This window comes from Chelonoidis abingdonii, chromosome 6 (genome assembly GCF_003597395.2).
Source record: "Chelonoidis abingdonii isolate Lonesome George chromosome 6, CheloAbing_2.0, whole genome shotgun sequence".
Classification (NCBI taxonomy): domain Eukaryota; kingdom Metazoa; phylum Chordata; order Testudines; family Testudinidae; genus Chelonoidis; species Chelonoidis abingdonii.
In genome coordinates this window covers 14,046,853-14,066,367 of record NC_133774.1, presented here as the reverse complement: position 1 = coordinate 14,066,367, position 19,515 = coordinate 14,046,853, and the positions used below count along the sequence as shown (strand labels likewise).

General features: G+C 42.1%; 2 protein-coding genes across 9 annotated transcripts in view; one reads left to right on the top strand and one right to left on the bottom strand.

Annotated features, from left to right (window-relative positions):
• The window catches only part of PIAS2 (protein inhibitor of activated STAT 2), a 50,593-nt gene extending 48,541 nt beyond the window's left edge, over positions 1 to 2,052 (top strand). For 5 of the 8 annotated variants that reach the window (XM_032798459.2, XM_032798452.2, XM_032798454.2 and 2 more), the window contains one exon: positions 1,407 to 2,052. In XM_032798459.2, the coding sequence (XP_032654350.1) occupies positions 1,407 to 1,592 (186 nt within the window). In that variant the 3' untranslated portion in view covers positions 1,593 to 2,052. The remainder of the gene's footprint in view (positions 1 to 1,406) is intronic. The other 3 variants (XM_075066838.1, XM_032798453.2, XM_075066839.1) reach the window with 1 other exon arrangement.
• A 4,322-nt stretch (positions 2,053 to 6,374) lies between these two features.
• LOC116835557 (elongation factor 2-like) overlaps positions 6,375 to 19,515 on the bottom strand; it is a 34,674-nt gene continuing 21,533 nt past the window's right edge. The window contains exons 7-15 of the mRNA XM_032798463.2: positions 19,285 to 19,398; positions 17,970 to 18,108; positions 15,812 to 16,007; positions 15,259 to 15,517; positions 14,382 to 14,489; positions 11,842 to 12,195; positions 11,093 to 11,275; positions 9,291 to 9,423; positions 6,375 to 6,683 (exon numbers count right to left, since the gene is read on the bottom strand). Coding sequence (XP_032654354.1) covers positions 6,490 to 6,683; positions 9,291 to 9,423; positions 11,093 to 11,275; positions 11,842 to 12,195; positions 14,382 to 14,489; positions 15,259 to 15,517; positions 15,812 to 16,007; positions 17,970 to 18,108; positions 19,285 to 19,398 — 1,680 coding nt within the window. The 3' untranslated portion in view covers positions 6,375 to 6,489. The remainder of the gene's footprint in view (positions 6,684 to 9,290; positions 9,424 to 11,092; positions 11,276 to 11,841; positions 12,196 to 14,381; positions 14,490 to 15,258; positions 15,518 to 15,811; positions 16,008 to 17,969; positions 18,109 to 19,284; positions 19,399 to 19,515) is intronic.

Sequence of the window (19,515 nt, the reverse complement as noted above, 5' to 3'; positions counted from 1 at the left end):
AGCCCAGCAGTGAGGAAGCAGCATCTTCCCCTGCAGCAGAACTCTCCATGTCCCTGCAGCCTGGGCAAGGAGGAAGGAGCAGGGCACCTGGTTGCAGGCTTCTCCCCCCACTCCCATAGCTGCAGCCTGCTGCTGTGCTTCTGGAGTCCCAGCGCTGCTGCCTGCTTTGCAGACACAGCTTAGATGAGTCAGAGCCTGGAGGCAGAGGCAACAGGGACTCCAAAAGCAGGGAAAGAGAAGCAGCAGGCTGCAGCTGTAGGGATGAGGCGCTCAGCCAGCAGCCCTGCCATTTTCTCCTGGCCCAAGGCTGCAGAAACACAGATTGGGGTGGGGGAGGAAGAGCCCCCCCCCCCCCTTTTTTGGCTGCCCCTGCAGATGGGCCAGATAGCAGGGGACTCTGAGTTGGGAATCCAAAGGCTGCCAAGTTGGGATTGATAGAGGCTGTACACAAAGGATATAGATTGAATATATTGCTGTAAAGCAACTCCTCCAGCCAATTCAGACATTACAGTCTGATTCCAAACTGTTGCTGTGACCTGAGGTCCCAGGGTGGGATAGTTTTGAAGACACCACACAAGTACGAAATGAATCAATTTAAAAACTAGTATAGTACATTTTTAGGGTGCATCAAGTAGATAAAGACTGAAGATATTCCGATCCCTTTTGGGTATGGACTCGTTAAAACCTACTAGAGATTTAGTAGTGCCTTAAACGCTCCTTGCTGTATTCAACCATAATAATGCTAGTTTAAAAGGAGGTTCTGCCAATTCAGGAAACCTATTTTGGATTTGCATGAGTTCAGTTTAAACCCCCCCCTCCCCCAAAATCAGACTATTGTAGCCCATTTGTCATTGGTAAAATGTTCTTAGAAAGAGTCAAGTATCTCTTGCTGTTAAGTGGCTGCACTTCAGTGGTGTGGATGAAGTGATTCTTGTAGACATTGAATTTCCGAAGCACATTTGTGTCATTGAGGATTAAAGGTGCCATGTAAATATAAGGTGATTACACAAATGACAGGAGACCCTCTTATACTTGCACATCTGCAGATTGAGGTAAATTTTCCACTAATGAGATGTCGTCGTAGCAACACAAGACCTTGCTACAGTTCTGTACTAAGATTTCATAGTATGCCAGTAAATGTTCTGTAGCATATGTGTTAGAAGTAATGAAGTGTTGTTAAAACTAACCTAGCCTTCTCAAATAAATGAGCAGAATATAGTTTGATGCATTCTTTGCTTGCTGTGTTCTTGCTTGCTGGTTTGTAAAAATCTGGTTCTTATTGTGCATGTATTAGCAAGTTTCTGTTGTAGTTAACTTACTTGTTGTAGGGAATCTCCATCTTCAGAGCTTACTTTTCCCTTGTGCAGTTAAGTCTTTTCCTTATCGGCATCATTGTTTGTTTCAAGCAGTACTGTCCTCCCATGTTTTTGGATAGTCTCACTTCAACCTTAACAAGCAGCACCCCTGGCAATATCATCACATCTACCAGCCACCAAGAGAGCAGCACTCACGTTAGTTCTTCAAGCAGGAGTGAGACAGGAGTCATAACCAGCAGTGGGAGCAGCATTCCTGACATCATCTCATTGGACTGAAACACTGGCAGCAAAAAAACTCTAGGAGTAACTGCACAAAGCTGCTTGTCATGACTGGAGAAGGAACTGCAGTGTCTTGGAAGCTATTTTGATATTTATTAAAAAGACAGACTGATTCTGTTGCCTTCTGAAAGTCGAGTAAAACTACATCTACAGTAGGAACTGAAATGATTAGGACTTTTTTTTTCCTTGGTCACAAAATATTTGGACTGTAAAAGACAGTCAGAACAAATGTACCATTTGGCTTGTTCTGGGGAAACTGACTTTGTTTTGTTGTTGGATGGACTCCTACACAGCAATAATGTAAAAAACAAACTTTTTTTTTAAAATAAAAAAAGCACTTAACCACTCTAGAATGAAAACAGCATATGTTTATCCTGGATACAAGAAAAAGGTGCAGAAGTCTGCAGTGTTGAATTCTTTCACTGCAGCCTGTAATAAACTTCATTTACAATAATGAGCGTTTGTGAAATAGCCATGATTTGTGCTAGATATTTGTTTGTTCCTTACACCCTTCCTCCCCCTTCCATGGCAAAAAAAATCCTGTAAATAGTTTTTTCCTGACTGTGTTGTTCACTTATGAATGCAAATTCCTAAAGTAGTGTTCCTTGTGTATTTTGGAGAAAAACTATGCAAACCCTTCACCATACAGATGTTAATGTGCTTTCAATTCATAGTGTAAACACAACAAACAAACTGCTATGCAGAACCTGGCTGTAGTCCTTTAACTTCTGGCCAGGCCTCTTGTATAAGGTGGAAAGTTTTATAAAAAAACCTGTTCAGACTATAAAATCCTTGTTCTTCCTTCATATAATTGCCTACCCATACTAGTTCATAAAACTAAACTGTCTGTCCTTTAGTGCAGCTGTTGGAATCACAAAGTAGTTTCTTATCTGTCTAGTCTGTCCCTTGTCCAGTGCAGGATTGTTCTCTGTGCATATTTGCCAAAGCTTTGTCTAGTTGAGTTTTAAATGATTCAAATAGCTTCACCCGCCTTTTTGGCTACTGCACAGTATGACACTAGGTTTGGGAAACTTTCTTCACTCTTTCAGCCCATTGTTCCTTGTTATAACTTCATGATAGACTAGAGGGTTTCTTTGTTGTGATAATCAAACCAGTGTAGACACTGTCTCTGCCTGGTCAAAATATACATATGGGGCAAATCCATGCAAGGTTTCTTAACAGTACTATTGTGTGTAGAGTCTAGAAGGGTTTGCTGATCAAGACTGTAATTAATCATTCTTCCTAATCCCTCCCTTTAATATTTGTTTGCTTTCCTCTTACCTGATATTTTCTTTGGTGGTACCCAGAATTGTACATGGTATTCTATGGATGATCGCAGTGCTGTATGTTGGAAGGGATTACAGACCAGGAAAGTGGTAAGGAAATGCTTAGCTTTAGAGCTGGAATCTTGGTATTGTCTATATATCTTGACATTGCATCTTTTCCAAGTATAGTGTTTCTGTTGACTATATTTAAAATTCTTCCCATAACAACCATTTTCATTCTTTCCTGTCTCTTCCCTAATATCTTTAGGTACTAGATGAGGAAGTGTTGCATTTAGTTCAGTGTGGTTTACGCCTCCGAAAGCAATACTTATGGCACTTGTTACCATAGTATTTGAACTAAGTGTAAAAACAAGGCTTATCACAGATCACTTTGCCATCCTCCACGCCCACCCGAAATAATCGGCATTGCTGTTACTCGTAGCTTTTTTTGTATGCTCTTTCAGCTAGACTTCAGTTCATGTCAATCTTGATAGTGCACCCCCCACGCTTCTCCCTTTGTCCACTAACTTTGTACCTATTAAATGAGCAAGTTTTTTCTGGCATGATTTGTTAATAAAGCCAAGCTGCTTATTGTTTCTAATTTTCTTTAGGTGGTTAGTGTTTTTCTCTATACTAATTGCATAGTTGAAGTAAAAATATCATAGTCCTGCTAATTTTGGGACACTAAAGATGGACAATATTTTTAAAAGTTCTCTTGTACTTTGCAGATGCACCAAGTCACTGGCATGGATCAGCATTTGTCACACTCTGTCAGTAACTAGGCTGAGGAAGCTAATGATCCAACCAGTGGACCAAATTCAGTGGTGAATCCTGGTCATGTGCCACCTGAGGCATGTTGTGCATACACTAAGATGACTGGAGTAGAAGTCCATGACCAACACTGGCATTCTGATACAGTGGATCATAAACTAACATGCAAAGCACTGAATTGCAATATGCAGTTCTATAATTTCCTTGTTTGTTGTATCTGCTCAATTAGAGGGAAAGGTTATTTCTTTTCTCAGAGCAGCAGACAACTGAGGACACATACTTAGAGTTGCCCACAATCAGCAGATTTGTTCCATGCTCCCTTCCATTTGGAGAGGGTGGAAGGGTATGTCTGTACTGCATAGTGTACCTGTGCCTCTACGCATGCTTGGAACATCCATACTGCAACAGTGAAACGAAGTGACAAGCTGTCCCTTCACCGTTTGAGAACCATATGTGGAAAATTTTGCCAGTGATGCATGCAGTTCTACAGCAACTAGTATAGTCTTTTTTCACTCCTCCTCAGACGGATGTCTAGTGTATTGGCTTCAATTGCCAGAAGCCAAACTTGTGTGGTATAACTGCCTTAGTCTCTGTCCAAAAAGTGATGTCTGGTTTGACCTGTAGAGTTGAGTGAAGATTCTTTCCTGTATGTAAAACTGGATGTAGGGAGAGCCAAAAGCCCACAACAACCCTTTGACCTGGACTGGATTTGAAGACCTGGCTGTAGAGCAACGAGAAATGACTGTAGTGAAGTCCACAGGACAGATTCTGTGCCATAGCTCCAGGAGTCCCAGCACCAAACATACCCAAGAGGCAATAGGTGGCTTTAAACCGCACTTTTTCCCTCTGCCCAATTCTTGGTTGGCAGGAAGCCTGCTGTGGGCTGAGTATAAATTAGAGCTGCCACGGGGATACACTAGTATACAAGGGCCTTTAAAGGGCTGCTCTGCAACCAGGGGCAAGAGAAAATGATTCACCTGACAAACCCACTCCCAACGGTGCATGGGTGCATGATGGCCTAATGTATCCTGACAGACAGGGCCCCCTACAGAGGCTGCAGTAGAAGGGGATAATCTCTCAGCTCTTCTTATGCTTTGATCGGTGCTCAGTTTCTCAACAGTACATTCTTCGTGAGAGACCAAGCAATGGAATTTACAACAGAAGTGAAGTATTTCCTTGGCACCACTAGTTCGTATGTAGCAAACATTTCATTAGTATAAATCAGATGCATTGGGTAGAGGAGCTGTTCAGCCGTATAACAATGATCATTACGTTAAGTAATTGGAGGCAAATGCAGTCTCTGCTTTCAAACACTGCTCTTCTCGGGGGAAGCTTACAAGCACTGAGAGGAAGTCAAGTTTGAGCTCTGTGTGCAGTTAAGCTTGACAAACATAATTTAATTCTGTCCATTGCTGTTTTCCTCGTCAGTTGCAAACTGGCAATTGTAGAATGAGAGGTGAGTTATGGCAGTAGTTTTTTAAAGTTGAGCTTCTTTTGTTTTAAAAACTGGCGAAACTTTTTGATGAATGTCTTTGCAAGGTTTACATTCAATTAATAGGAAAGCGTAGTTCTAAATATCAGGTGCAACAGTACAGTGAGAGCCATGAATGCAATTGAAAGACTTCTGTGGACAAACTAGCTGGCTACAGTTCTAATACTATACGGATGTACATACAGCAGCTACTACCGATGATGTTTGTGGACAGTTCCTAACAGACTGCTTTGACATGTCAGCCATACCAACCCTTCTGGTAGAAAGTTTATACTGAATATTTTGAGTACTCTTAGTGAACACAGTTCAGTGTTGGAGAACATGCTGAACTGGGCAGCATAGATTACCCTTATTGTACCCATGCAATAGAGGGAGAAAGGAGAACATTTAAGGCTTTGTACTTCATGTTCCTTGCTTCATAGCAAGATTGATTGTATAAAGTTTTTTTTAATGTAATAAAATGTATGGAGAAAGGTAAGAGTGCTTCCATTTAGCTTCCACTGTAAAAGAACCTGTGTGGTTTTTTTGGTTTTTGGTTTTTTGTGTTTTTCTTCCCTGCTTTGAGTGTAACTGAACATAGCCAGATAGTGTTCAGCTGCTAGAAGAAAGTATCTACCACTGTGGGTTTTTTTTAAAATCCCTACATTATTACCTACTCTGATGGGTAGAGAAAACAGTGGTAGATAAAAGCAAAACTAGCCTCACCCCCCACAAATTGATGATAGCTATTATTTGGAGCTGCTCTGGAGAAGACTTTCGCTAACACTTTTTTTTAGTTACATTACTGAACTCTTGCAGAAACTGGAACAGGCTAGTAAGAAATTGTGGGCTGTTTTTTCTAATTGTCTACTTCAGTTTCTCTAATACCAAAACAGATAAGATTAAAGTTATGAATGAACCTAGATTGTGTTAAAAGGCTTGGTTTCTAAAATCTACTATAGTATATTACTAATCTTCAAGAACATGTATGTTTTTCAAAGGGGTAAGTGAAATAGATAATTAGCTTTAGGCTTTTCTTCTTAGTCCCCTTAAATTAAATTAAGAATTTCTGTATAATTCTGTAGTAAACTGCCTCCACTGTTTTCTACAGACTACGTATTAATGGAGAGAATCTCTTCTTTTAAAAGAACTTCAGGCAGTTATTTCCCACTTCCTTTTGTGAAAAGTGTAGGTAACTACAGAGTGGCCTGCTTACAAAAATAACACCTCTAGTCAGTCAATGTAACTTTTTTTCATAGATTTTATTTTTTGGCAGTGAACATGATAAACTGCAATATGCATGATTGTTTGTATTCAATGTGATGTTCTCAAAGCTTCCTACTTCCTTCCTGGTTTTGAGGAAATGGAACATAAGCAGAGAAGGTGGCTACAACTTATCTAAGTAGTCATCCAGAGGTGGAATACCCTCCTTCAAGCCTTTGCGCTTGCGTATTTCAGTCACAACTTGCCAAACACGAGACGTTGCATCATAAGGATCTCCAGGCAAAATTTGCCAATGATCAAAGATACATTGTGGGAAAGCTTGACCACCAGTGTTGGACCTCAAGTCAGCAGTGAAACCTGGTTAGGGGAGACGGGGGGGAGAGAAGCAAAGTCAGCCAATCATACCTGCTGTGTCTAAGCAGAGTTAGAAGCCCTACTGTAAATTGAATAGTTTTTGCTAGAATGGCATAGTGAAGTGAGATTCTTGAGGTGTGCGTTGCACTCTAAAGTAGAGCAGCCAGAGAGACAAAACGTTGTGAACTCCAGTTACTGTATAAGAGATAACCTCTTCTTTCTAGGTGCATGAACACTGAGATGCCAAGCTCAACTTGGGCAAGAGCATGGTAAAAAAGCACTAAATAATTAAAATAGGCAGTGTTGCATTGTAATCTCTCCCCCGACCCCCATTGTCCACTTTAATTCGTAGAACATCAGTGACAATCACACAAAGCACCTGGTTACTTCACACAGGAGTCAGGCACCTCCAATCCTTCCTTCACACCTACCACTCCTGCTCCCAATGCAATCTGTTGCTCTGTGCTGGTTTCTTAGTGGAAAGCGAAGCCAGAAAAAAGGTTGGGGGGGATAGAGTGGAGCAGTCCTATCTTGACCCTTCCTTTCCAACAGCCAGAAAGTATTGTAGGGTACAGTATTGTATGCATATGCTTTCCCAACTGCAACCTCTCAGAAACTGACCAACCTGCGGTCAGGCTGATGCCTGAAGTTTACCATTTTGGTGGGGTTTTTTTTCCCAGGTTTCTAACTGAACACATAGACCTCTTATTTACTTTTCACCTAATTATAATTACAAGTGAACTGCTAGTAACAATATTGCAATGGCACCCTGCTTCCTGGTGGAATCTCAGCCTCTACTTAGGCACCCGTATTCATTGTACAATGCACAGGGGAGACCTAAGCCCTGCAGAAGCCAGCAAGCTGAATGGGGAGCTGCCTAAATTAGCCATGAGTGAAATGCCAAGAAGAGTGGGTGGATGGGGGAGAAGAGACCCATTCCATTACAACCAGGGTACTCACCTGGGCTGAGGCCGAGTCAGGTTCAATCCCTGCTGGGGACCTGAACTTTACTCCCTCATGAAAGATAAGTACCCTGACCTCTGGGTTACTGTGCATTCTGGACCCACACACCTATCATGGATGGGGCCCAAACCCACAGGTGTGCTCTGAGAGTGCCTCAAGTATCAGGCCCTAGGGGGAGATAAGTGGAAGACCACTAGCATGAAAAACTGCAGGGTTCGAGCAAAAGCTGTGGTCCAGTATCAGGAGTGCTGCTGGCTTTTGTGCAAGCCCATCAGCAGAAACATGGGTGGCAGCTGAATGGCAGACACACCTAAATGATGGACTTAAGTACCTTTTGTGGCTCTTACCTTTTCTCCCTAGATGAACAATTCATATGCATCAGAACTACTTAGGCTGTAAGTATATTTATTAAAGGATGACTGACTTATTTCACCTTTCCCTCTTCACAAAACAACTACTGCCTCCTTCCCCCCGCCCCGCCCCCTCCCCAGCATCCCCCCCACTGAGCCCCCACTCCACTCCCCGCAGCCCAGAGCCCCCCTGCTCCCCAGCTGCAGCAATTCAGCTATGTAACTAGCTCCTTATCAGCTGTGATATCAGTACTCCTGGGAATGCAACACAGTAAGAGCTATAAGAAAATACCAGTTTTTTTGAATATCTTCAGTTCATCAGCTAAGAATGACAAGCCTTACCTATACCAAGGAAATCTAGGAGCAACTGTTTCAGCAGTTGAGTTTCAACAAGATGCTCTGGTTTAAATTATGACACAAGCTACAGAATAATCTGCAACCTCCACAATGTATCCTATCATTAGAAAAAGTTCAAATGTCTGGGTGCAAATAGCACCTTCCAAACAGGAAACAAAGAACCCGGTGTAATGTCTGTCTGAATTGCCAAAGAAACAAACAATAGTTCTGATGTGTGAATTGCCTTAGTCTTACACTGTTAACTCTGAAACCTAAAGATGTTCCTTTAAATACTCATTTCATGCTGATAATTTCAGCAGAACTATCCAGTTAATACGCTTCTCACAACAGCAAGCTGTCTCAGACTATGGCAAAAGCCCATCTATTATCTTGTCCCCCTGCCCCACAGATGGCAAAGCTTCCAGCTTCACTACTGAACACATCCCCACTGCAAAATGGCAGTTTCAGTTTAAAAAAAAACAAAAAAAACGCACATTGAACATTGACAAGTTATGGGCAGTGACGGAAAGGGATATAATATCAAGTTAATCAGTAAGGCTATGTAGATTGTATTATTTGTTTAAAACATCAGGCTACCTCCTTGGCTGCGGTACACTGGTTACACACAAGTTTGCTACAGCATAAGAGGAGCCTTAGGTCTTGCTTTTAATAAATAGCTTTAGTGACAGAAGCAGCGCCCTGGTCAGCCTGAAATGTCCTCAGCTGGGAAGAGTAAGTTGCATGTATCCGCACAGGGTACCAAGGAGATATTAAATCCTAGCGGAGAAGGCTGCCCATCAGCACAATGACTCGAAGATACAAAAAACAGCAGGAAGGAAGTCAGATGTAAGAATTCCTATTTCATTAACTCCCAGCCACTTTGTTGGAAGCCCTCCCCCACCATCCAGGCATACTTAAGGAAGGTACAAGGAGTTGGCTAAAGACAATATGGCTTCCTTACCAAAAGACTCATTTACAGGTAGATAAGCCTTGACCACAAACATTGGGGTTCCTGCCACTTGGAATTCGTCAAAGACATGGCCTCGTTTCCTGTTCAACACACCATAGATACCACCAACCACTTGCTCGGGGCACTATGAAGAAAAATGTTACTAAGTTACATACAGATAGCAGTGGCTTGGTCATTGAACATAGCAGCACTAATCCTTTTGGATTCTTTTCCCACCCTGGAACCACCTCTCTGGATGCCTCCCTCCTCCAAATCTCTCCAAGGCACTTCCTCACCAACCTCTGCACTAATCTCAGGTTGTACAAGTCCCAGCATGTCATTTGTGTCTACAACAGACTGGACTGCAGCATGTGTTTGTGCCACACTGTCCAAAGGTGGTGTGGTTAGTAAAGAACTTCTGCGTACTTTTTGCCCCAGAATAATAATTATCTACGTCTTTTAGTGAAAGGGCAGATCAGTGCTAGGCAGGACTCCCATCACGTGTCTAAAACTAAATGCACCCCAAGGTAAACATGTAAATGGAATTATGTAAAAGAGTGCTTGACCCACGCTGATAACACTACGTTAAAACAGTCCAGGTACTACTGCAGGTGCTAAAAAGAATGGCTTTGCAGCAGTAGCCACAGCAATTCTTCATTGCAATTCCAATTCTTCATTGCAATGCCCTCGCTTAGCTGGGGGGACTGCGGGAAGGTGAAGTGATTCAAGCAACTCTAAAGATAGAGTGTTTTCTGGCAGGGGATTTTTACCAGTACACATTTCTAAATTATGGCAGGCATTGAAGTTAAGGTGGTTGGTTTTTTTTAAAAAAAAAAAAAGGCAAACCAGTATGTGTTTTGCTGTAGAAAGTAATACATACTTTTAGTGCAAACAGAAATTTCCTGAGGTCTTGCATTTGCATTTACCAAACAAAGTAATTTGAACCCTTCCTCCCTGCGCCCCCCCACCCCCCCAAAAAAGCGAGAGAAGTCAGTGTAAGGCTTGGTCTACACTACAGAGTTAGTTAGGTTGACATAAGGCAGTCAGTGTCTGCTCCACAGCCTTGCTCCCACCGATGCATATGCCCTACTATAGTGACATAACTCCACCTCCATGAGAGGCTTAGTGCTTAGGGTCAATGTAGACACTGTGTTCCTTACGTCGGAGTTGTGAAAGTGATAAGAAAGCTGGCTCTCAGCTGGGCTGCTGCCTGGTCTCAACTCCAAGCTGGGCTGCCAGCTCGGGCTGCTGCCTAGGCTCTCAGCCCCCGCAACGCTGCCCCTCTTCAGTTGGTGGAAGCGCTCCTGGTGACTGCAGTAGCTATACAGGTTGACTTAAGATCATAGTGTAGACATGTCCTTACTGAGTAGGTCAAAACTCTAGAAAAAACTGCTGTTTAAGTATAGAGAGACATATTTAGAACTAGAGCTGCTTATACTGCCCTCTTCTCTGCTCTGGTTTAGGTCCTCAGGACACTTGCATGGAGACTCTCTTTTCAAGGGTTCAGTTACCCCTGTTTTCTCTTAAATGTCCTTAGTAATAAAGGACAGAAGAGAAAGGCAGAACAATTTCTTAGTTTCCCTTTGTGGCACTGGCAGTTAATGAAGAACATTGTGATTTAACGCAATGCATGTAGCTGTCACTGCTCAAACTTGACCCTGTTCCAGACACACAAAACTCAAACTCTACCATCCTCAGAACACAGGACCAATTTCTAAAAAAACCCCACAGCCTGTGCAACATTCTTAGCCCAGAAACAATACTTGTACAATGACATTCCTTTCATGTCTCCACTAGATCACCCTCTTACATACCTGGATCTCCAGGAGATAGATGGGCTCCATAAGTCTGGGTTGTGCTGTAAGAGTAGAGGCATACAGGACACTCCTGGCAGTGGGAATTATTTGCGAACCACCACGGTGGACTGCATCAGCATGCAGAGTAACATCATGGATATCAAAACGAACACCCCTCATGTTCTCCCCACACAACACACCCTGCAAGAGAGTCAATGGCCTTTTACAGAACTGAAAGGAAAATGGTGAATTTGATATGGTAACTTTTTACTACTTTGAACATTTTTACAGATATGGGAGTTCACTTGGAAATATATTTGACAATGTGCTTATACTGACACCTTGACCTTCAACTTAGAGTCGTGAACACTCCTTTTGGTACTGAGCAGATACCCTGAAGGAACAGAAGAACTATTCATTGCAACGTGGAAATGCAAGTTTTAAGAACACAGACGTTTTCAGAACAAAGCTGCACTTGGAATCAAAGTTCAGCCACTCACAGACTGCAAACTATTTTTTTTAAATATTTGGGTGGAGGAATTCCATGCATTCACAATCACTAGAAATCTTCCATCTAAATAGTTACAGTTTTTTTTCTGTTCTTTGCTGAAACTGTTCATAGTTTTGTGTAATTTCCTAATAGTTCTCATAAACAAGTTGTCTTTTCCTAAAGGTTACATATATATTCTATAAGAAGATAAAAAGTGTTTGGATAATGTGAGAGATATTTAATAATATCCTGCATGTAAACTATTATTCATACTTACTTCCTTTGTTACCCACTGGAAGCCAGCAACAACACTGTCTTTGATTTCATTTAGGTACTGGACACCCTTGGTGATGTCAACCAAGATATTTGGACCAGTTCCATCAGGTCCAAAGCACCAGATCTTACGAACTTCAGACACATCCCACTCATATTTCTCTGCCAAGTAATGGGCACGCTGCTTCGGTTCTTGACGGGAACTGACTTCTCCTTTGTCTATGTCCTCTGCCAAGCCATCAGGGAAGGGCCGAGCTTTCATATACAGCCTGTTGTGTTTATTGGCAGATTTAGACAAGCACATCTGGCTCGACTCTTCACTGACTGTTTCACGATAAGATACAACTGGGTCTGATTTCTGTGAGGTAGCAAATTCCAATAAAATTGTAATAGTGAACATCCAACATTTTACACTAAAATTACAAAAGGAACCTACTACGTCCCATCTTCCCACATTTGTATTGTTTGCCCTTTTTAGAACAAAGTTCTAAATCATTTCTTTGCCTTAGGCAGCAGGTTTTATTTTGTACTCCTGGGGGAATTCCACGCCACTGCACATACACAGTAATCATGTCCCGTGCAGATTTCCTCCCCTCTCCCCCACAGAAAATACATTCTGCCCCAGAAGTGCTGCAGTTCTGCCTTTCAACCACCAGAGGCTGCTGTGGTGCCAAAACACCTGGCTGACCCGCAGAAACTGTGTTCCATCACAGCAGCCTGCCTGTGGAACCAGGTTCAGAGGCAGAGAGGAGCACATGGGGCTGTTGGAGGAGGTGTCACAGACTGAGGTTCAGAAGGGCTAGTGCGGGGGGACGGGACAGACTGGGGCTCAGGCTCAGGAGCAAATGGGGTGATAGCACTGAGCCAGGGGCTGAATAGGAGGGTGACTCCAGGCCCAGAGGCGATAGGTGCAGATGTGTATGACTGAATGGGAGAGGCTCGAGGTCAGCTGGGGTCTGCATGGGGAAGGCTTCCCAACTCTCTAACAATCCCTTTCTCCCCAAAAAGAAACTCTTCCATACGTTTCCCACGCACACCCTGTTACCCAGAGTTCTTGCAACCCAAAGCTCTTGGTAACTTTTACTCGGTGCGAGGAGGTGTCAGGAAATAAATCAGGGGAGACACGGCCGTCCGACCGAGAGATGGCTGGCACAAACAAGACAACACGAGAGTGCTTTCACTTAAAGCTCAACTTTACTAGTCTCAAGCACTTACGTCCGCAACAAGATTAGTAAAAAAAACCCCAACTCTTGATAATTACTGAAGCGGAGTGTGGCTCTCGCGTAGCACAGTGGCAGCCCGTCTGCCAGCGGGGAATACAAGATGCATCCAGAGGGAGAGACCATTCCCGAAGAGTCCCCCGCATCTCAAGGGTTTTCCCCTTATTTATACATTAGTAATACAATGACAAGTCCCTTTAAGAAAACTTGTCAAGCAAACAGTTCCAATGGGCAAGCAAGAGGCTCCTTCTGATTACTAATTAACCAGGTGTGGGTTTTTCCAGAGTCTGCAGCCTTAAGACCCCAATAGACATTCCTGGGGCATATCAGCAATTTCAACACAATTCTTATCAGGAAGGATGTGGGGTCAAGCTGCCCTTTCTGTGGCACCCTAACCCCCCCTCCCTTCCTGCTTTGGTCAAGCTGCATGGCCACTTTACAGCCTGCTGACTAGGTTGCTTTTTAACAATAAGTCATAGTGATTTTAGGCACTTTACTGGTTTGCCAAAGTCTCCCCGTACAACCCAACAGTCCTCCAGGGTTCACTCCCAGGCGCCTTCCCTCTGCCTCAGCTCCTCCATTACCCCTGGCTCCCCCAAGCCTTTGCACTGCTTCTGAGGGGTACAGGAAATATGTTTCTGTATTGTAGTTTAAATGAATTACCCAAAGTTCTGTATTAATATGCCTAGTAAGGAATATTATTTGTCAAAAAAACATTTCCCGAATTCTTTTTTTTTGTCTGTATTGTTACACACATACTTGCTGACAGGTATTTTGAAATAAATGATCAAAATAATTGAAACTGGTGTGATTATATTGTGTTATTTTGACAAATAAAATATGCAGAATTTTAAAATATTGGGCACAGAATTTTTAATGTTTTGGCGCAGGATGCCCCCAGAAGTAGTTTTGTTCAAGGCAGACTGTAAAGCCAATTTCATTCACTAGTACAAGTGTTCCCTGACACAGACCACAGACTGCTAATTTCACTGAGACAATAAAATGCAGCTGAAGAACTGCACTGTATTGACAAGTAGGATTATTATCGTCTGATTCCAAGATTTTCTGTGGAAAAAAAACTCAGGACTTATAAATATGGAAAATATCCAGTGAGAAGGAATCCTAGTAACAGAAATATTTTTCCATGGTCAAATACATTTCTTAGTGCAAATGAAGATGTCTGTGAAATTAGCATGGTATTTTCAAAGAAGCCTTAGGAAGTTAGGTGCCCAATTTGCATCAAATATTCTTTGAAAATCCCATCTTTAATGTGTAATCATATTCTGTACATTGCAGATATCGACACAAAAGAAGTCTTTTATACCTTGATTGGAATGCAAGCATGATCTTCTTCCAGATCTTTAAGGCAAATTTCTAGATGCAGCTCACCAGCTCCAGCAATGATGTGCTCACCCGACTCTTCAATAGTACACTAGAACATGAAATACTAGTTGTGTAAGAGTAAAAAACTGTTTCTTAAATTAATTTAAATCAGAACATTCCACGGGCATTTTATGTTAGATTAATCTGTGACTGATTTTTTCTAAAATTGCTTAGTAATAGCTGTTATTGTGGAGATTAACCAGATATCATGACATTTATGAAGTGTCTTTCATCCCAAGGACTTAACAATGAATCACCTCACCCACCAGTGAAATGTTGCAGGTGGTCTAACATCATACAGCAAAACTACACAGTAGCTTACGACAGGAAGTGAAGCACGTTCCTTAACACTGCAATAGTATATGGAATTCAGGCAGGCAGGCAGAAACTGCCCACATTAATTTAGCCAGACACTAAGACTAATAACATTCCCACACTTGGAAAATCTGTAATGACAAGTAGTCAGGATCTCGGTTTTACAATCTCATCTGAAAGATAAGCAACTCCCAACATCATGCTGGACATTGTTTCAATACTAAATCAAAGAGAAGAGTGCTGCCTAATGATTAACCAGTATGACACATTGCAAAACCTGGGTTTTCCTTAGAGCCGTCCTATCCAAGTTCTGACTAGGCCCATCCCTGCTTAGCTGTTCAAGTTTCAAATGATTACAATGTAAGTGGTATGGCTGCAAATTCTAAACATCAGGTTATGAAAGCTATCATGAATAAGTATCTTTTTGAATAAAGTCCCTCAGGAGTACTTCACTGCAAACCAGCAACGTTAAAACTAACACTCACCTGAACACTAACACTCACCTGAACCATGGGATCAGACTTGGCCAGACGCTTTAGACCTTCAACTAGTTTTGGTAGATCAGCAGGGTTTTTAGCTTCAACAGCAACACGTACAACAGGGCTAACGCTAAATTTCATCACTCGCATGTTGTGTGCATGCTCAAAGGTGGTAATTGTACCCGTCTTCACCAAAAACTGGTCAACACCAACTAGACCAACAGTGTTGCCACAAGGTACTTCCTCAATGGGCTCAACATAACGACCCATCATCAAAATGGTTCTGTAAAGACAGAGGTTGGGTAACAATCCTTAAATATCTGTTGAAACTATCTCTTTTTATACCTAAGGAAGTTTGTATAACTGCCTTTTATTTGCTTGCATTCCTTCTGGTACTCATTTTCTGTTATGTAAGCCAAAAAGAAAATGATACAAATTTGGTATTTTAATAGAAAAAAGTAAACAATCCTCCTTTTATTAGGTTCCCAAAAATAGACTTTGCATGTATCTTGACTTTTTTTTTTTTTTTTGGCATGCATGCATTCTTCTTCAACAGAAGCAAACTGTTTCCATCTACCTTTGAATAGATCTTAGGCAGAGATCTTCCTTCTTGCCAGGTGTGTAGTTTGGTCCCATGATTCGAACTTTCTGTCCAGTGGAAACAATACCAGAGAAGACTCTTCCAAAGGCATAGAAACGTCCCTTATCAGATGTGGGGACCATTTTGGAGATGTACATCATCAAAGGGCCCTTGGGATCACAGTTTTTGATACCTATAGTAAAACAAAGCATTTCAATGAGGCTTCAAAATCTGTTTAAAACTAGGCCTAACACTTTACTGAGCATTTCCTTCCTCTTCCACTTTATAAGACTTAGAGGGGTAGCCATATTAGTCTGGATCTGTAAAAGCAGCAAAGAATCCTGTGGCACCTTATAGACTAACAGATGTTTTGGAGCATGAGCTTGCATGCATCTGATGAAGTGGGTATTCACCCAGGAAAGCTCATGCTCCAAAACGTCTGTTAGTCTATAAGGTGCCACAGGATTCTCGGCTGCTTTATAAGCCTTGTTTTTCATATGGTACCCATTATTGTGAAGGCCAGATCTGACAGGAGGCTGCACTATCTTCTTGCCAAATCTAGATGGTTTTTGGATCCATGTTTATTTGGGTTTCTAAAAGCAGTGAAATGTCAGGTGGACACTGAAGCTGCAGATTGTCTTTGTGACCTAAGAGAAGAAATCATCAATGAAGGACAATATTATAGAGACTATGAGTTCTGCACAGTGTTTCCTTCTCCCTACCAGCATCATTTCAGACTTACCCAGGTTCACCCTCAGCCATTTACTCTTTATCCAGTTGCTGATCTCAGCTAAGCCTTTGGATAGCTGGGAGATGGCACCATTTGCCTCTGATGTAATGGTAATGCACTATTTCCCTTAGTAGCTTCATACAGATGTTGAACAAGATGGAGGTGATGATAGTTTAATATAGGACTCCACATAAGGAGTTTGGAAATGGAGGAGCAGGTGCCCATAATAATTCTCCAGATATGGTCTGATACAAATAACCAATACATCTCAGCACGATCTCACTGTGATGAGGAATCTGCCCCATTATGCATGCTGAGGCCTACAGATCAACCCATCCCCATCACATGTTGTGGCCTTTTAAGATTTTGGGAGGTCTGATATATACAAGGATCTTAAGGTATATTGGTAGAGAGAGAGTGGTTCTGGGAATTAGTGTTGGGAGGACATACCATTACCGTTTCTTTAAGACACCAGGAGCCTTGCAGAGTGGGTGGGACAAGGCTCTCCTCTCTCCCAGCCAACTGGAATGATCTTTAGGAAGGGGATCAGCATATATACTGCCTTGTTCAAAGCACAAGGCCTGCCTGCTGAACCTGAGGACTAACTGGGGAAAAGGAGCAGCTGGGTAAGGCCCTACTGCTGGCCTAAGCTACCACCACAGCTCCAAGAGGGGAGCTGGGGAACTCCTGCTTGGGAGAAACCATCTGAAGTACAAACCCAGCTCCAGGAAAGAGCGCTTCCTGAATAGAGGCAAGAAAACCTATCAAGACTCTCATATGGAGCTAGAGTGGGCATGAATTCCAGCAGCTAAAGAAGTGATTTAACACATCAGAACTCCACAAAGTGGGTATGTGCTGTGAACTAATCCGGCCTGGGTAACTGACTGGAAGAGTCTGAGCGGGTGCTGTGAACAGCATACTCGCACAGCTTCCTAACACTCATATCTCAGGGGTGGGACAGCAGGATTCCATATTTGATAATAACGAATGCTGCAGTGATATACTTGCTGTTGTGTTGCTTCATGCTGTACATCCAAGGGTTAGTGCACACCATCCTCCAAACTCATCCCACCCACGTATTCTCAAAGACTGAATTAAAGACCATCCGGCACATAAGGAGGTAAGGTGGATTGTGCAACAGCATGAAAACACTGAATTATTACTGAACAATTGTACTGTGGTAGTACTTAGAGACCTCAACCAGTCTGGAGCCTCACTGTGTTAGGCACCATACAAACACAGAGTAATGGAACAAATGAAATTTTAAAAAGGCCAGCACAATGTAATAACCAACTCTGAGCCAGATTTATGTGGCTTGTCACCTAGTCAGTTTTACTCCACAGGTTGTATGTAACAACACATTTTTAATCTTTGCTATGGGCATTGTGTAATTAGTGTTGCAAAGTCAAAGACCAGCCTCCTTACCCATAGCAGCTTCATCGTCAGGTGGCCCCTCATACAGAAGCTCACAACGATATTTCTGTGCTGTTACAGGAGAAGGAAGGTGCATGGTGATCATCTGAAGCAAGGCATCTCCAGCAGGCAGCCAGTGGCGCATCACAGCCTGAGAAACACAAATGTTGCATCCTCACTGAAACTAGATTTGAGATGATAAACGTAACAACTGACCCCAGAAATAACGAATGGCCTTCTACACACTATCCAAAAACAGAGCTGGGGCAAAAACCAGGATAACTAATCAAAGCTCTCCTGAGACCATTTACGTTCAAAAGACTTTAATCTAACTAAGCAGTTATTCCACTCATTGCCTGTTTATTTTTTTCTTTTTTAATGAAAACCTTCGCACTTGAATTATTCAAATGGAGCATTCTGAAAACTCAGTTTTTTCCAAGCTGGTGCACTGTATTTCAGGAGAAAGCTATGCTATGGGCCACATTAAACTCTGAAGCTGTGAATGGAAGCAGCAGTTTTAATGTTTATTGACAAACCATTAGTATAACTGTAAATTTTCTATGTATAGTTTTGCCATCAAATTTAACTAATCAGTTGTGGAAAACTGTAGAAAGGAGGCCCAATTACACCATTATTCATGACATTTCTATGAGTTATTTATTCTGTGCTCTACAGTAGTAATTGCAGTTCTTTGTGACGGCTGGCTCTGCAGATCCACACCACCCACCTGCCTTTCCCTCTTCCATGGAGTCTTATACCCTTAAAGACCCTGGGGTTTAGCAGAAGAACTGAGATAAAGCTTCTTACAGCCTCTGCTCTGAACACTGAGTGTTGCAAAGCGGTACCTGTGAGTTCCCAATAGTCACTGCTTTTCTAGACATTTCCCAAAGCTCATCCCATACATGGAACATGCAGATGCAACTTTCAAAAAGTTTATTTCTCAAGGCAACCAGTGCAAAATACATATGTGTGTGTGTTGCATTAGCAGTTTTCGTCAGTTATTTATTTACTGCTTATCTGAATGTGAATCTAAGTTCTCTCTCCATCTTAACCAATATGCCTTTCTTTGGTTGTGCAGTATCAGACTCGAGTCCTGTTCTCATATCTCAAGGGCTCACACTTCCAAATAATTTATTGTCAACTGTGGCACTCTAGATACACAGGGTTGTCTTTGTTTGGCCCCCTATGACTAGTTGATAAACTGAGATTTGCAACTGACAAATAAGGTAGGTCCTTCTAAGACCTATTAAGTATTCTAGAAGGCTGTGCTGTGTAGCAAAAATAGAAGGGGACCAGAGGCAAATGTTGCAAAATCTTTTTTAAATACCTTCAGAAGTGGTTTGCTTTCTTTGTCTCGATCTTCAACATCTAGCTTGATGTTAAGTTTCTCTATCAGCTTGGCTGTCTCTTCCTTGTTAAAGTTCATAATAGCATCAAAGATCTACAGAGAAACGTTTGGTAAAAGAAGATTTACCATTATACATCTTAAATCTGTTCCAACATATTGCTGTAAGTAGTGGATCTATAACAAGCAGACTGAAAATGTCCTCACATTGTC